We start from the raw sequence: 17,309 nt of genomic DNA, 5'->3' as shown, positions 1-17,309 counted from the left end.
AGGCACAATTCAAAGTGCTGGTTATGATCTCTAAAGTCCTGTATGGTTCAGGTCCAGGCTATTTAGAAGACCATATCTCCCTGTATGAACTGGCTCAAGCTCTGAGATCTTTAGAAGAGGCCCTTCTCTCAGTCCCAACACCATCACAAGAGAAGACCTTCTGGGTGGCTGCCCTAGACTCTAGAATTCCCTTCCCAGGGAAACCAGAATGGCCCCCTCTTTGTTGTCCTTCCACTGGCAAGCTAAGACCTTTTTGTTTTGCCAGGCATTTTAAACAGAAAGCTTTTAAAGAATGTCCTAGGGTGGGGTATTGTTTTAATGTGTATGGTTTGTAAGTGCTTTTGTCTTTTTAATCATACTCTATTTTTAAACAAATGATCTGTTTTAATATTGCAATAGTTTAATTCCAATTTAATTATAACTTCTGTAAATTTGCAATTAGAATCATAGAATCATATGGTTGGAAGAGACCACAAGGGCCATCCAGTCCCACCTGCGCCATGCAGAAATCCAAATCAAAGCATCCCTGACAGATTTTTATGTTTTTAAGACTATAAGCTGCTTTGGGTCCCTATTTTGGGGGAAAAGCAGGATACAAATTAATGTAATAAATAATAAATATAATAAAATGTGGTAAATGGGATACACTTACAATAAAATAAAAAATACACCTGCATTATTACCTCTGCTGAGTGTTACATACCAAATGAATCCCAGAACTCATTTCCTTTCAGAATGCAGAAACAACAGCCCCCATTCTTCCATGATAAACTCTGGCATCAACCCCTTTGAAATTCCTCCACCATTAATTATTATACTCACCTGAGGAGCCTTTAGCAGGATGAGTTCTGCAGATGAATCTAACAGAGTTGGAGGCCGTAGCAGAGATGTTAGTGGGATACCTACTGGTGGGACACTAAAGGCATGAATCAGGGGGAAGCCTGGAGCAAGTGGTAGTAACTGTCCTTCTTCCAGTACAACTGACTGTGAAATCTTCTGATACCTTGATGGGATACAGGAGCTACTGTGGACAAAGAGGAAAAACATTAAGAACTCTATAACCAAGTAAAAGTATTCCAATATTTTCAATGGAATATAGCAAAGACAGGAAAAATCATAATGCCCATAGTGTAAAGTATTTGATAGAGAGGATTAGGGGATGGTTAAATAAATAGTGACGTTCAGCATTTTCACCATGGCCCTTTTGATCTTCGGTACATGCTATATATCTTCCTCTGTTCCAAATACTCCTCACCTGTAATTACATGCTCAGGTAAGGGATAAGAAAAGGAACTACAAATTGGTATTCAGTAGTTGTACTGGAACTGCACAGACTACTTTTAAGAAAGAACTAGATCTGAGGGTTAACAACTGCCATTCCAGTAATCTACCATCATGGGATGTCCATTCTCTGAGCAAGAATATAACCTTTCAGCTCTCATACTTTAGAAATAATGCTGGGACCTAGACAATTTCAGGGAAGAGGAGAGGATGATGGCTGAATGGGACATCCATATACACAAGCTGTATACCACTGAACAAGCAGCTGCTGGGGGCAGGTCCCACTTGGCAGATAAAACGGATTATATTGACGCGATTCTGATTATGTTCCAGGAATTATTCGAAATTTTTTCCATCGTTTCCATTACCAAAAGGGGCAAATTACCTCGATTCATTTAGACCCTGTTTTCGTTCCCATTTATTTTAAATCGCTTTATTTTAAATCGGATTAACTTGCTCCCCGTTCCCATTTGTGTCCACAAGCTGTCAATCAAGCGCCTAGGCTTCAGACGTCACAAGTCTAGGTTTTTATTTTTATTTTTAGGGCAGCCAATGAAAATTGATTGCATCCAAGGCTCTTCTGTTGTGTCTCCCCAGACTAGAAGGAGGCTTGGCAAATCAGATCAAGGAGGAGAAGGCAGCGGGCTTCATTATTGGGGAGAGAATCTTTGGGGAAGAGAGAAGATAAGGCTCGATTCCCCCCCCCCCCTCAGATCCCTGGGCGTCCAGGCTCTCCTTTCCCCAAAATTGCTTTGCCTCCCCCATTGCTCCCTGGACTGTCGGGGGGGGGTGATCAAGCAGGGATGTCCTGCAAAGCCCATCCCATAGTTCCTCTGGAAGGAGCCTCCTTTCCCCCAAATTGCTTTGCCTTCCCCATTGCTCCCTGGGCGGTCTGGGGGAGCAATCAAGCAGGGATGTACTGCAAAGCCCATCTGCTGCTCAGGTGCTCAGACAGAGGTGAAAAAAGAAAAAATAATAGTTTAAAATGGTGTTCAATGGCTCTTCTCACACATCGGTCTATGAATGAAGAGCAGAGGGGAGGTTCCAATCCACCGAGGTAAAGTCTATGTGAATTGAAGAAAATGGTGCTGGCGATGCAGAAAGAGACCAAAGAGGGTGACACCCCCAGGCCAGCCCCTTGAGCGCTGCTCCTCCCATCTCCAGGTTCCTGAATCAGACACCCTTCTCGTTCCCATTCGGATAGAGCGAATCGTACCCCACTTTCAAAAATAACCCGCTTTATAACCTACTATTTTTTTTAAACCAGTTTATAGGCGTCTAATTCGAATTATATGATATAATTCGATTCTGAATCAAATCGCAGTGGAAACTATTCCGGGGCATTGAGGAACTAATTCAGGCATCAGTGGGAATGACACCTCTTAATTCGCTTCATGATCCGCTTTATAGGCAAGTGGGAACACCCTCTAGGTTCTTTTTTATCCCAATATAAAAAATTGTGGGTTGTTTCTAGCACAGGCCTCAGCTTTTAAGAATCAGGTAGGACCACCGTTAGTCTCTGTCTATCTTTGTGGGCCTCAAGAGTTTATTTTCTTGTAGCATGCACCAACTGCTTCTAAAAGCTTAATTTATCTTTACCAGGCCCTGGCAAGAAAAGAAAGATGAATATAATAAACTTCCACTTGTCTAAGAGGAATATACTATGTCCAGAAGAAAGTATTTGATATATACAAATAATTAATTCCAAGAGCAGTACATGGTGTGATTGTAAATGTTTGCTTGCTTACAGAATTCAAGAATTGTGCAAAAATATAAATCCATCTCCACCTTGCAAGTAGGTGCACCTGTCCAAAATATTCTTTACACCACATTGAAAGATCTTATTTGAAAATAAACTGAAGCATCATATAATTGTATTTGTTCTCCCACATTATTAAACTTGCTTCTCCAGTTAATATCTAGATTATATTATTATAATCTATCTAGATTATATATTAACTATATTATTATATAGTTGAAGACCATCCTGTTCAGAGCAGCTTTCCCAGGCATTGCATAACTGTCACTTGCTATTTGATGTTCTTTTGTTGCCTGTTTTATTGAATCATTTCCTGTATTGCTATGTATTTTATATGTACTATCCTACTAGTGAGGCAGGCTAACTCCAACAGGCCTCCCTGGAAGAAGATTAACCATCCATTATGAAGCCAAGCCCTCCTTCCAGTCCACCTGCCTTGGTCCAGGCCTTGGAGGTAGAGAGGAACTGCTGGACCTCATCCCCTTCCCCTTCACCACTCCCTTCTCCTTTTGTGTCATGCCTTTTTAGATTGTAAGCCTGAGGGCAGGGAACTGTCCAATTAAAAAGATTGTATGTACAGCGCTGTGTAAATTTACAGCACTTTATAAATAAAGGTTAATAATAATAATAATAATAATAATAATAATAAGCTCCAAGAAAGATTCTTGACATTTCTTTATGTTACATAAAGTTACCATACATGCCAATAGTGCTATTTAAATAAATTAAAATATCACTTTGTAACTTCCCATCAAAACAACATGGAAAAAAAAGTTTCTAACACAAGTCTCTCTGGCATCCATACTGGGCCCCATTTGTCTCCAGCAATAATAAATAATAATAAAAGTTTTATTTATATTGCCCCGCCTCTCCCTTCGGATCGAGGTGGGTTTACAACCTGATAAAACCATAAATACAATCATAAAATGCAATACCGTAAAATACAATACTTAAAATCACAATCCAGGAACAGTAAAAATTCAAAACATGCTACAGTGGTCAATTACAGGGAACCATTTCAGAAATGTTAAAGCTATTTATGGGGTTCAGCGAATAGCTCAGGAACACTTAATGCTAAAGCACTGTTGATATTTGATTTAATCAGTTCCCTAGGTGGGAGACTTCTGGAGGTTCCATAGAAGAACTGATTTTAATCATTAAATGCAATTGTTTTTTAAAAAAACCTTACCTATTTGGTGATAATGTTCCATGGACACTTATACAATGGACCTTTGGCTCCACAAATTCCATGGTGAACTGTTCATATGGGATGAGGTACACTTTATACTAAAATCACAGAAGAGGAAAGGGAGGGAAGTGAAAATTACTGTTGACTTTCTTTTTACTGAGAAAGTCTAAAGATTAGTACAAATACTGATTTTGTTAAAAAAAAAATCTGTTAAACCAGTTGAACTTTTACTATTCAGACACAAAAGATGCAAAGAAGAGACACGCAAAACATCTCAAGCAAACATATGTGAAAGATCACATACTTCTGTGACTTTGCAAAATATCTTTTAAGAAGTTTTCTGGTTACAGATGTAGTAGCTACAGTCCATCCCACATTCCCAGTAAGAAATGTTACACTGCTCACACAAACAGACCACTCTCACAGTTGTTATGATGCTTGCAGTGATTCTCACTGACATCAAATACTGGTCAAGATAAAACTCAGGTTTGCCACAAAAGAAAACATACATATTTCAGAAAAAGTTTCATGTCAGCAATGTGACTTTTTACTAAACTAAAGATTTTCCCCAAAAAACTAGAGTTCTGCAATTCTGATGAAAAATGGACCATGGACTAAATGGGAAAGATGGGGGTGGGGTGCAGGAGAAGAATTTATTAATAAAATGTCGCTTTGAAGTAAAGTGAGAGTGAAAAGATGGATATGAAGTAGGGACAGTGCCAGTTTCTATACTGCAGGAGACAAATTTCAGACTGACTGCTTCTGTAAAGTCACCAGATTTTTCTCTGACCATCGGAATGGCAACACAGAAACCTCTTTCAGATCTCATCTCAGCAATCCTGCTTCTAGACTCAGGCTGGGAACAAATTCAGTCTCTTGGATCCAATCTTTTCTCACTTTGGAATTTTCAGTTTTGTTGTAGATTTTAATTTATGCATTTATTTATCACAACAGCTGTCATGCTCAACTTCAAAGGCTTACCAGGAAGAAATAGGCTTGATCTGCCATGAATCGAACTGTAGCCTCCGTGACAAGTTCAAAAGCGGCCAAGCGGTTTAGTGAATCTAAAACTATCCCACGACAAAGGAAACTGAAAGACAAAAGCTTTGGTCAAACTCAAGGATGGAGTTATCCTGCCAATTTCCCCCCCTTGGTAGTTTTAATACAGAGCCCTTATAACCCTTTGATTTGCTTTCTTTGAGTAATGGCAGAGGGTGCTTCCTAAGGATATCCCAGGGCCTCATTTCCTATTGTAAAGGTCACAGTTTGAATGCAGTTTTGCAAAAAGGAGTTCCCAGATAATGTCATCAATCTGTCATTTATATAAATATTGTCTGGTTGTTTAAATAGGGCACCAGGGCTCAGGATGCTCATTCTATTTTCAGCTCAGTCATGCCCTGTTCTGAGGATGTAGACTCTTGGCACTGCCATATACAGTACAGGGGATCTAAACAAGATGTGCTTTTCACCCAATGACTGCAAATGCTAACATAGTTCTAACTATTAAGACACCAAAGCAACAAGTGCGTAGACTGTATAAACCAGAATAATCAGCCACTGCCTCTACATTCCAACCAAACTCATACTATAAGCCATGAATCTTGACCACTGTGGTCACTGCCAGTGCTGGAGACTACTGTGATTTCTATATTAGAATCCAGTCAATTTCTCCACAAAGTCTACACCAAAAACCTTAGAAGTACGCAGTGATTGATGTGGCCCTGACATCTCTCACTCTTCCTTTGATCTGCTTTTTTTGAAGCAACGAATAGAAGTTTGTGCTGCCAAGTACATCTTTGTTTTGGTCAAACTGTTAATTGATGAAAGTTGAGTTGTTATTCTCAGCTCAGGAATGCTTACTTCAAACCTTGACAATCAGTCTTCTAATATAACAGTAGAATGGAAAGGCTGCTTTTACAAACTATAAATCATAAATGAGAAATATTTTCTTATATGATGTTTACATTATCTCATCTCATGAGGCAAAATACCTGTACTTGCAGGTGTATAAAAGGAGAGTGCCTTGCTGAGCAGCATGCTGTGGTGAGCTCACTGCTATGTGGATTGTCTGTGGAATCTCTTCATTGGCATATTCCACCAGAAGGGCATACCTCCCTGGCTGAGGGATAGCAACCAACAACTGCACTTCCACCTGCACACATGGGGAAAAAAGGGGTTTAAAGAGAAAAGCACTCTAGGCTGGTCTTAGAAGGTCTACATCTCTATTTTGAAACCAAGGCACGGATCCCATCCTGACAGAAAGGCATGGTACAATCCAACAAATAAATAAATGTGCTGTAGAGTCAGAATTGGAACCGTGGAATGGGAGCAGGAAGTAATTTTGGGTGGAGTCGAGGTGGATAAAATGAACCGATTTGGACCCATGCTTCAAAACAACACCTTATAACATTAAATGCCTAATTTGCTACATGTTGACTTTCATAGGAAAGTTTTCTTCTTCAGAAATTTTAGTCAAATAAATTTATTTTATATTCTAGCTATCTAAATAGGATGATGGCTCACATAATAGTGATGAAATGCTTTGTGCTACCATTTTACTACAGTAAATTTGTTATTACTAATTAATATAAACAGCTTGAATACAGTGCACCCATCCTAACTGCCAGCTTGCCATCCTCAGTTTCAGCTACTCATATTGTACTTATTCGCTACTTCTGTTGTGCATGAGATGTGAGGCTGAAGAGATAATTAAGTTCTGAGGGGTGAACAAACAGGATCCCTAGATCTTTTTCACTTTTTCAAACCAAGTCCTACCCATCCTATATTTCTATATTTCGTTTTTTCTGCCTAGAAGTAGCTCCTTACAACTCTGTATGTTAGTTTGTCATTTTGTTAGTTTTGGCCCAGTTCCCTAATCTTTCAGTTATCTTGAATTCTGGTTCTGTCCTCTGAGGTATTAATTACTGACCGATTTGGTATCATCTGCAAATTTGATAAGAACTCTTTCTATTCTATCATTAAATCATTTAGAAACATATTGGCAGAACCCTGAGGCACCCTACTAGTCACTTCTCTTTGGGATGAAGAGCAACCATGGGTGACCACTCTGAGTTTGATATGTAAGGCAGTTACAAAGCCACCTAACTACGAACAGTAGCACTGTCTAGCTCACAGTTCAGCAGCTTGCCTGCAAGAATATACTACTTGGGCCCCTATAAAATGATCAACAGGGAGAAAATAATTTCTCCTTCCTGGGAAAGAGTGTAGTGATGTGTTGTGAAAAATATGTCCTGAAGCTACAAGCTTTAAAAGTGAATGGGATCACTTACGTCACTGCCACTACACACCACCATCTCAGGGTATACAAATGAGATCTCCTTAGGACACGGTCTTGGTAAGTTGTTGTCCAGTTTACACACAGCATCTTCTCCCGATCCAAAGGGGAACTGTTCCACAGGCATATATTTATAGAGGAGGCAGCTATAAAAAATGAGAATGAGGTTTTTTTCCCCCATGTACTTTATTTTCTCAGAAAGACTTTATACATTGGAGTAGGGTGGCAGAGATTTTTTTTTCTGCTCTTGAGGTCCACATTACCTTGAAGTTAATCTATCGAGTGCCACTTGCCAGCAGTTGGCAAGGCTAGTCATAGTGTGGGCATGGTCAGAGCCAAGAGTTGAGGAGCACATTCCTTTTTCTCTCTCCCTACAACACCTCCCTCTCTTCCTGCATCTCTTCCCCCACTACTCTTGCTGGAGGTCTGAACTGCTAGCCTGCAGATGACTTCTCAAATTAGCTCAAAGGCTCCAGGTGTCATTTCAATCATTACCCCAATATATGGAAGGAAAGTGCCAAAATACTCTTTTAAGTTAGTTTGGCAAAGGGACAAAAGTAAAAACTGGGAAGAAAAAGCCACAAAGTGACACTGTGGTCAACTTGCCAGTCCCCCTTCCCAAGGTTTTCAGGGCTAGCTGGAAAACCCTGACAATGGAAAGCAACATACATTAAACATGTACGCTGAAATCCTCCACACAGTTACACTTCATAAATCCCTATGACATCATAAATCTGAAGTAGACTATGTGAAGGATTGCAGACATTTTTCCATCCCATAAAAACCCAAACTTTAAGAAGGCTTCTGAAATCAACCCAACTTTCACTATTCTCCATTCAGACAATCCTACACGGCATTACCTGTTCCATCATTTATTACTGTCAATCACAAATGTCAACTACTATTTCAAAACAGTTGATATTCTATATTAATTGCATCACTGAGGAGGCATCAATCCAGTTCCACTATCCATTTTTTACTGTTACTACTACCAGTCAGAGAGATATAGCAGCTACAAGATTTTGCTGTGAATTCTCTTTGAAAGCTAATGTGCACTGTCCAATGGTACTCAAGTAATACTAGCACAGTACACCATCCACAGTACAAACACATCTCATGACAAACATATGGATAAAAAACTTACTTTTGACTGGTTTGTTCGGGAGTTGGGCTGTAGGTACAAGGATCTGAGACTTTCAGCTGCAATATAGGAGCCTCGTAGTATGAGCTGGGCAGCAGAACTAGGTAATCCTAGAAAGAAAGATAGAAAAATAAAAGTTAACTTTGGCCCGGTACAGACAGGCACAAAGTGCTGGCCTGTGGGCAGAGGCATGGTGGAGCATCTGCACTCGATGCTGTGACTCCGCCCCCTCACGCCATGACGCCGCACACCATTCTAGACGGTGTGCGGCATCATGGCACAACCCTGTCACTGCATCTAGGCCGTCACAAAGCCATGCCGTCATGGCTGTGGCTCCTTTTAGAGGGCACAAAAAGGAGCTGCTTTCTGCTGCTCTTTTTTCTGCCTTCCGGAGGCCGGATCAGGGCTGTGGCATGCGGTGGCCACGGCCCTGATCTGGCCAGTAAAGGAGTGGCTGCATGCTGCCTCTCAGTGGCTGTTTGTACAGTCTCTTTATCATCATCAAAGAGGAGGAAAGGGAGAGATGTAGCCTTACTAGTAGCACATCCTCGGCTTCAATGATCAGCGACCACACATGAGGACTCAGCACAAATGGCTCCCCAAAGCTGTTGTAAGGAACAGTGACAAAAGATGGCTCTTTTGTGGGCACAAACACAATCTGCTTAGTCTGCTCTGTGCCTAAAATTGGGAAAAGAAAGGTAAACTTTTAGTCAGATCTGGAAAAGATACAAGATTTCTTACCTGGGTCTGAGAATAAGTCAGAAAGAAGCCATAGGTGTAATAGCAATAATATTTACATTTCTATACTGCTTCATACTGAACCAAGTAGTGTCTAAGCAATTTACAACATGTAAACTAATTGTCCCCAACAAGCTGGGTATTCATTTTAGCAACCTACGGAAGGATACAAGGCTGAGTCAGCTCTGGAGCCCTGGGAAGAAACTCACAACCTTGTGGCTGCAATACTGGCTGCAGTACGGGCATTTAACCAATGAACCATCAGGGCTCCTCATGTTCCCTGGGTTCAGTTCTCCTGTCCCCTGGGATTCCATCAACGTTGCTAATATCCAGTCTAGCTACACAAAAATAATGAAAGCAGGAAGTCTCCAACGAAATCCCAATGCATTTGGAATGAAGATTCTTTTTGGTTGGGGAGTGCTATGTACTGCTCTCTTTGCTGCAAAGTAGATCACTCTGGAACAATGAAGACAAGAATACAGTGCCTCTAATGAACTACCTTCATGCAAAGCACACTGAGCATAATAAACTACCTATTTCCATTCTGTATCAGTGACTACCTTCAAGTTCACATATACAGAAAATGGATTCAGTGGGTATTACTCTCCCAATGGTGCTGGCAACAGGTTAGGAAACACAAACAAAGCTGGTCTGCCTAGAGATTGTTAATATTCATTATTTTATTTTTGACTTATTTTTTAAAAAACCTTATTGTTAACTGCCTTGAGAGGAATTACAAAAGAAGCTTATGGGATGTAAATGGCGTCAATATTTACACAGAAATACATAAAGGATTAGGAAATGGAAGTCGTCTATAATAAATTAATCTCTCTCTATTTTTCCCTTTCAGTCTTTGCAGAGAATATTAAAAAAACAACAACAGTAATATCCATTTAGCAAGGGGGAAAGAGAAAGGATAATGTCAGTGATTGTAGCTCTTGCAAAGTAAATTAATAAATAAAAGCAGATGATTATTATAAAAACTGTGAAACCATAGAAAATTGAAAGACCTAAAAATATTTGTTTGTTTGTTTCAGTTAAATCTTTACAGTCTCTCAAAAATGGGATCTTACAATAGTTTAAAAAACAGTAACAGCTAAAATCTACATAAGAGCATTAAATGACAGTACAGTGGACCCTTGTTACACGCTGGGGTTTGGTTCCAAGATCCCCCATGTATAACAAAATCCGTGGATACTCAAGTCCCATTAAATATAATGACATAGCAAAATGGTGTCCCTTATAAAAAATGGAAAATCAAGGTTTGAAGTTTGGAATTTATACTTTTTTGGAACGTTTTCAAACTGTGGATGCTTGAATCTATGTATAAAAAATCTGTGAATAAGAAGGGCCGACTGTATTATTTTTAGAAAAAACATGGTTAAAATTTTATACATGATATTTTTAATAATTTTGTGTATGAAACAAAATTTGTGTACACTGAGCCATCAGAAAATGAAAGTGTCACTATCTCAGCCACACATGTGGACAGTGTTGGAGTATAGGCAGCCCTTGGTATCTGTGAGGGATCCATTCCGGCAACCCCCACCCTGGTTACCGAAATCCATAGGTGCTCAAGTTCTGTTGTCCCCAATGGCTGTGCCACCATTAGGTACAACAGAACTTCAATGGCACTGCATGAATGTGGTCACATCGCCATTAGGGACAGCCCCCGCTGTCCCCAGTGTCAGTGCAGCTACATTAGGGACAATGGGACTTAATGGTGGTGAAGCCATGTCCATGCACTGTCATGGGACAATGGGGACTGTCCCTAATGGTGGAGCAGCCACATGCACATGCCGCCAACATGAGTTGTGAGAACCCTATATAGCGGGATGCTAAATCTGACAAACATGAATAGCTTGAAGCCTAATCTTTTCCTCACATGAATATTATTTAACTAGTCAGCCTTTAGAAAGAAAGCTATTTTCAAGAAACAAAAGGGATTTTCCCAAGGGTTTGGGTGTTTGGGTTTGTATGAGAGCAAAGTGTCAGCACCATTTACACATGTACACTAAATCAGCTAAGAAGGGCTGGCAATTTTTTTCCCATCAAAAAAGCAAATTCTTGTTTGACTAATTTAAACAAGAAGACTGTGCTCTTGATAGTCTAACTAATGAGGCAAAGGATCATATAGGCTATATCTGCACTGAAGAATTAATGCAGTTTGAGAGTGCTTTAACTGCCATGGCTCAAAGCTATGGAATTCTGAGATTTGCAGTTCTATGAGAGCTATGTTAGAGAGCTCTGGTCCCACAACAAACTACAAATCCCAGGATTCCATAGGATGGAGTCGTGACAGTTAAAGTGGTGTCAAACTGCATTTATTTTGTGCTGCAGCAGCAACCATAATCTCTTGAAGCTTTCCATTTCTGATACCTCAGAATACCATCTCAGAAACTCAGCACAACCAACTAATTCAAACTTAAGAATGTTACTAGAAGCACTACAGCTGCATGTATTGTGCATGCTTTCTGTCCCTACTATGACATGCCTAAAGACAAAATTTTCATTTTCTCCACTCAGGAGATGAGCAAGACATTTCCTACCATTTCCAGTGGAGTAAAGCTGCCAAGAAACAGAAATAGCACAGGAAACTTCTGCATCCTTTCCCATGCCCACTGTAAGATGTGTGGAGAATTCCTTTCATGATATCCCTGCACAAGCATCAGAAGCATCAAGTCTATTTCTAACTACCTGGCTCTTGTAAATAGCCAGTAGCCTGGTCACCTGTGGTTTTACAGCAGCCTGCTCTTCCCTTCCACATGTATGCACCTTTTTGTTGCTATGAACCAAAGACTAACTTTGGCCCTATACAGACAGGCCAAAATAAAGCTGCTTCGGGTCACTTTGGAGGTATGGTGTTTCAATGATGCATGTGTCCTAAGAGTCTGGAAGCTGCACCAACACTGCACTCCAGTTCTTAGGACTGGAGCGTGGCTTTGGTGCGGCTTCTGGACTCTTAGGACGCATGTATCATTGAAACACCATACCTCCAAAGTGACTTGAAGCAGCTTTATTTTGGCCTGTCTGTATCAGGCCTTAGAAATGTGTAGGCATGCAGGCTAGTAAAACCTATGTGGGTTTGTTGTTTTGTGGACATTTGCAACAGTGAATTACTCATAATAAACACTCTCACAAAATTTTATCAAGTATCAGAAACTTCAGTGGGATACTTGTGAGAGTGCTTCTGTGTCACTCCACCCCTTTGTGTGCCAGATCAGGGCTGTGGCAACTTCACGCTGTGGCCCCGATCTGACTTTTTCCCAATGCAAAAAGGAGCAACAGAAAGCCACTCCTTTTTGCATTGGGGAAAGGGCGTCCCTTTTGCACAGCTCTTCTCTGCTCCTGCAGCATGTGGTGTCTGGTTGCTGTGCCACAGGGGCATTCCCATGCTGCCCACAGTCTGCTCGGGTGGGTGGCATGAGGGCAGATTGGGGGCTGTGTCAGGGCATGTGGTCACCAGGCCCCCACCACCCCCAAGCCGGCTCTTATTGCTGGTCTGTTTTGCCCCTTAGCTTCAAAGGTTCTGCTTGATTATTCCTCCAATCTTTTCTCTCTCCCTCCCCCCTCTGCCCCGCCTGTTATGGTGAAACAGACTAACAAAGCTATCACTTTGAAAGCTTTTTTCCCTAAGTAAAGGTGTGGATGAAATCTGGGTTCCTTACCTTTCCTTCGTGGCTGAGAAGCTGTCATTTTGCCATACACAGTGGCAACTCCCGAATTAATATACCTCAGAATAACATGGAAAAGATAGAGCTCCCCTTCTTTCACATGCACGGAGACTTTAATTTTGTTCTGCAAAAGGCAAAAAGCACATTGGGTACACATCACTGCAGGGCAGATTCCAAGGCTGCTGCCTGCCTTGCTTTTCTATCTGTCTGCCTTTCTAGATGCCCTCCCCTTTGTGACTGTCAGTATTCCTAGGGATGAACTGCTTGAGGAGATCCAATGTCTATAACATGGATGGTGGTGGCTCTTGGGAAGGGAGGAGGAAATGCTGTTTTGCAAAGAAGCTAAGATCAGCTCCTTTACAGATCAGTTTTGGAAGGGGGTTAGTCTAGAAGTGAAAAATGCACTTACAGTTGCCATAAACATTAAACTTTCCTTCCTCAAGGCATGAGACCCTCCCTTCCACATTTGCAGGCCCCTGGTGGATGTAGCAGAAGACGAGGCGGAACAGGTCAGGGGAGGTCACACTGAGGGTCACCACTACCTTGGGCTGGTGGGAGAGAAAGGGGAGAGAAGCAGAGCACACCTTAAATAACCTCCACCATCACCTGCTACCAGCCACCATCTCAAGCACAGCACTCCTAGATTCCTGCTCCCCAAAGCAGCATGCCAAAGCAGGTGAAAAACCAAGCCAGCACCATCCTTCTATTGCAAAATGGCCAATCATTCTGAAAGGATGTTTTGGAAACATATGGCCAATCGTTCTGAAAGGATGCTTTGGAAACGTTCACTACATGGCACATTCCACCTAGGTCAGCCTTGCCAAAAAGGCATACACCACAGTCAAGAGCCAAAGGGAGGGGAAAGAGAGAAGCTGAGAGAAGACAACATCTGAACAAAAACAACACAGAACCTGGCTCTATGCTCTACAACCACAAGTTGTCGTGATGTTTTAGATGTGTTTAAAATGTGTGTGTGTGTTGTGTGCCTTCAAGTCATTTCTGACTTATGGCGACCCTATCATGGGATTTTCTTGGCAAGATTTGTTCAGAGGAGGTTTGCCATTGCCAGAAATTTGTGAAAAATAAGTCTACCAATAAATACTGGCCAAGATGATTACACAAAACCACTAGGCTTCAGAGTCACAATGCATTATAATTAGAGCTTGGGGAAGTTTTTTTAAAAAACAACTTCCATAATCCCCTAGCCAAATGTTTAGCAGCCATGTTGGGAGGGGATTCTGGGAATTATAGTCCAAAAAAGTAATTAAGGTAATTGAGGTCTTATCTCAATAGCAGCTACTGGAAAACAACAAGAAGGCTGAAAGAGGATTACTATCCCATGCCCTGCCTGAGGGCCTCTCAGAGGCATGTGAATGACCACTGTGGGGAACAGGACTATTTGGACTTTGTCTGATCTAACAGAACAATTTCCAACTTGAAATTATGGGAATGATCCAGAAACACAATTCCTAAAACCAACCAGAGATGATTTACAGATAAATTGAGAGAAAGAGATGGGCATGATGTGTTCAGGAGTGTTATTTTTCCCCCCTGAAAACAGTAAGTATCAGGATTCATTATTTTCTCCCAAACATATCATGTAGAAATGGCTCTAGTTTGAAAACAACAAAGCTCTCAAGCACATTAAAACTGTACAAAGGCATTCAAGTGTCTCAACAGAAATAACTTCAGCAGTAAGAAATAATTCAAAGACATAGCCATGTTAGTCTGCAATATCAGTATGCAAAAAGATCTTGTAGACCCTTTTGAGACTAACTGAGCAAAAGGCATTGTACCATAAGCTTTCATAGACGTGGTGTATTTCATCATGATCTACTCCATGCATCTGAGGAAGTAGACCAAGGAGTTTATCGCATGCACTTTTCAGCCCGATCTGGGCACAGGATGGGATTGGGCTGGAATGAGGGAAAATGGATTTTATCGTACACGAAATTGCTGGTGCTGCTGCACTGCCACCCAACCATCACCCATTCCTGAGCCATGCTCTGCTGGGCAGTTTTGGTATGACGGAAAGCTTCCATGGTACCAAAATCACCAGGTGAAGCATGGCTGGGGGGTGAGGTGATGGTCAGGCAGCAATTTTGTGTGTGATAAAATCCGTTTTTCCCCATTCCAGGCCGATCCTGTCCAGTATCTGGATCAGGCTGAAAAGTGCATGCGATAAACTCTCATGCCTATGAAAGTTTATGCTACAATGTCTTTCACTCAATTAGTCTCAAAGGTGCTACAAGATCCCTTTGTAGTAAGAAATAATGTTGGGACAGTGAGCCCCAAATTTAGTTAGTTTCCTTTTAGAAAGACCAAATTGTTGGAATATGCAGATGGAAAGACTCGGAGTTGCCCACACCAATGAGCTAGTATTCAAAATCCATGCAAATCAGGTTACTCCATACAAAGAGAACAGAAAGATTAGTTATCAAGCACTAGCTTAAGCTACATTTCCAAAGAGGCTATATAAGTCTGTATTCTAGGCTATATTTCAGAAAGTTAGAGGTTACTACAGCAGAGAAACATAAACTATCTACCTTATCAGCTTATTTGCTTCTTTATAAGAACTAAATTTTAGAATGAACAATTTTGTGGAAATCCTCCTTGCCATCCCATGAATGAAGCAAACAATACCCTTCCTCTAAGAAATCTATTCTAGGCTATACAACAGAATTCCCAGTGAACCGCACAGACCACACATGTCGATACCCTCTCTATCTGTCAATTCTTCAGACTTCAGAGAGGTACTGTATCTCCAGAGAGCAATCACAGCAGATGCTACAGGCTTAATCTCTAGTCATTCAGCCATACCAAGTCATGCAAGAATTCAGCTACCCTCTTCAAACATACAAAAGAACAACCACAGTCACATGCTGTACTGGAAAAAGTTTAAGAGGGTTTTCCTTTCCTTTGAGGAGCAGAGATGTTGCACGAAGCTGCAACAGGGAGAGAGAAAATGGGCAAATATCCCCTTAGGAGACTTGCTTACATTGTTTGTTTGTTTGTTTATGACAACCCATTACATCATTCCTGCTTATCTCTTTTTTCCTAAAAGAATTCAGGCTGCCATAAATTAAGTGATTCTAGGTGGGACCTTGCCTATCATCCCGCTGCTCTCTTCCTAAACCTAAAGAACATTAGCACAAACATAGTTTTGCTGTAGACAAATAAACACCCAAATATATAGCAACTGCTTACATTAAGCTCTGTTTGGCCTTGTACTGTTGGGAACCCTCTTGACATAAAAGGTATAAGAGAGCCCTCATTTTCAAAGCCACTTCCAATGTTACAGATTTCCAGCAGGATAAATGCTTCTGTGTAGAGGAAACTATGAAAATCACAATAGCTCATGCACTTACTTCATTGAAAAAAAAAGTATATTGTACACCTGTTGGACTGCAATGTCCTAGGATGCATACGTAGACCAAAATGGTAATGGGTGTGTTTGTCATATGTGATAAGCTGCACATGACTTTTATCCTTTCTGCTACACAGAAATGTTTTGATAATATGAAATCTGTAGCATTCAAACCTACATTCAGTATCTGCCAAAAGAAAGGACTAAGACCTACCTGGATGGACGACATTTGTGTGTATCCTCTCCAGCTGAAATTCTCAAATTCCAAGGGATCATAGCCAAAGCGTACAGGTCTTCCATCTAGTGTAGTTCCATCTTCCAGCTCATATTTCAGGTGGTGAAGGTCTGGGATATAATGGTCTGTTGCTGGCCTGTGGATAAAAGTTGCACACTTAAAAGCCTTGTTTCTATCTGTGCCATACAGTAATAGTAAGCTCAACATGATCATATTTAGAATCAGCTGAGAAAACAAATCTCTTTCTACTATGTGTTGAACAAATAATCATATATTGTATTCTCAGCTGAAAACATCTATATTCTGCCAAGAATAAATAACTGATTGCAGATGTTTTCTTTTTAATATTGGGGAGGGGGCTGGAAAGGGACCATTTAGTATTTTATTGTAATGTATTTTTATTGTTGTAACCCACCCAGATTCCTAGTGATTGGGCAGGCTATAAATAAATAATTTATTATTATTATTATTATTATTATTATTATTATTATTATTATTTTGAATGCCTGTTTTTAAAGTAAATCTATCAAGTCTTGCAAAATGCAATGAAATGACAGAGTTTAAGAAAGAGTTAATATCTTCTGTTTGACCTGAACAGAGAGACACATAGCTGGTCAATTTTTCCCTCAA

The 17,309-nt window shown here is 40.6% G+C and overlaps 1 protein-coding gene across 1 annotated transcript in view; it reads right to left on the bottom strand.

Annotated features, from left to right (window-relative positions):
- Window positions 1-17,309, bottom strand: part of LAMA5 (laminin subunit alpha 5) — a gene marked incomplete at its 3' end in the record, with an annotated part of 206,832 nt that overhangs the window by 54,330 nt on the left and 135,193 nt on the right. Inside the window, exons 22-30 of the mRNA XM_042462442.1 lie at window positions 16,659-16,815; window positions 13,072-13,201; window positions 9,201-9,343; window positions 8,669-8,775; window positions 7,520-7,670; window positions 6,221-6,381; window positions 5,211-5,319; window positions 4,230-4,327; window positions 823-1,024 (exon numbers count right to left, since the gene is read on the bottom strand). Coding sequence (XP_042318376.1) covers window positions 823-1,024; window positions 4,230-4,327; window positions 5,211-5,319; window positions 6,221-6,381; window positions 7,520-7,670; window positions 8,669-8,775; window positions 9,201-9,343; window positions 13,072-13,201; window positions 16,659-16,815 — 1,258 coding nt within the window. The remainder of the gene's footprint in view (window positions 1-822; window positions 1,025-4,229; window positions 4,328-5,210; window positions 5,320-6,220; window positions 6,382-7,519; window positions 7,671-8,668; window positions 8,776-9,200; window positions 9,344-13,071; window positions 13,202-16,658; window positions 16,816-17,309) is intronic.

The sequence above is a fragment of the Sceloporus undulatus genome, chromosome 4 (assembly GCF_019175285.1).
Source record: "Sceloporus undulatus isolate JIND9_A2432 ecotype Alabama chromosome 4, SceUnd_v1.1, whole genome shotgun sequence".
Classification (NCBI taxonomy): Eukaryota; Metazoa; Chordata; class Lepidosauria; order Squamata; family Phrynosomatidae; genus Sceloporus; species Sceloporus undulatus.
The sequence above is the reverse complement of the archived record's forward strand: the minus strand, read 5'-3'. Positions and strand labels throughout refer to the sequence as shown.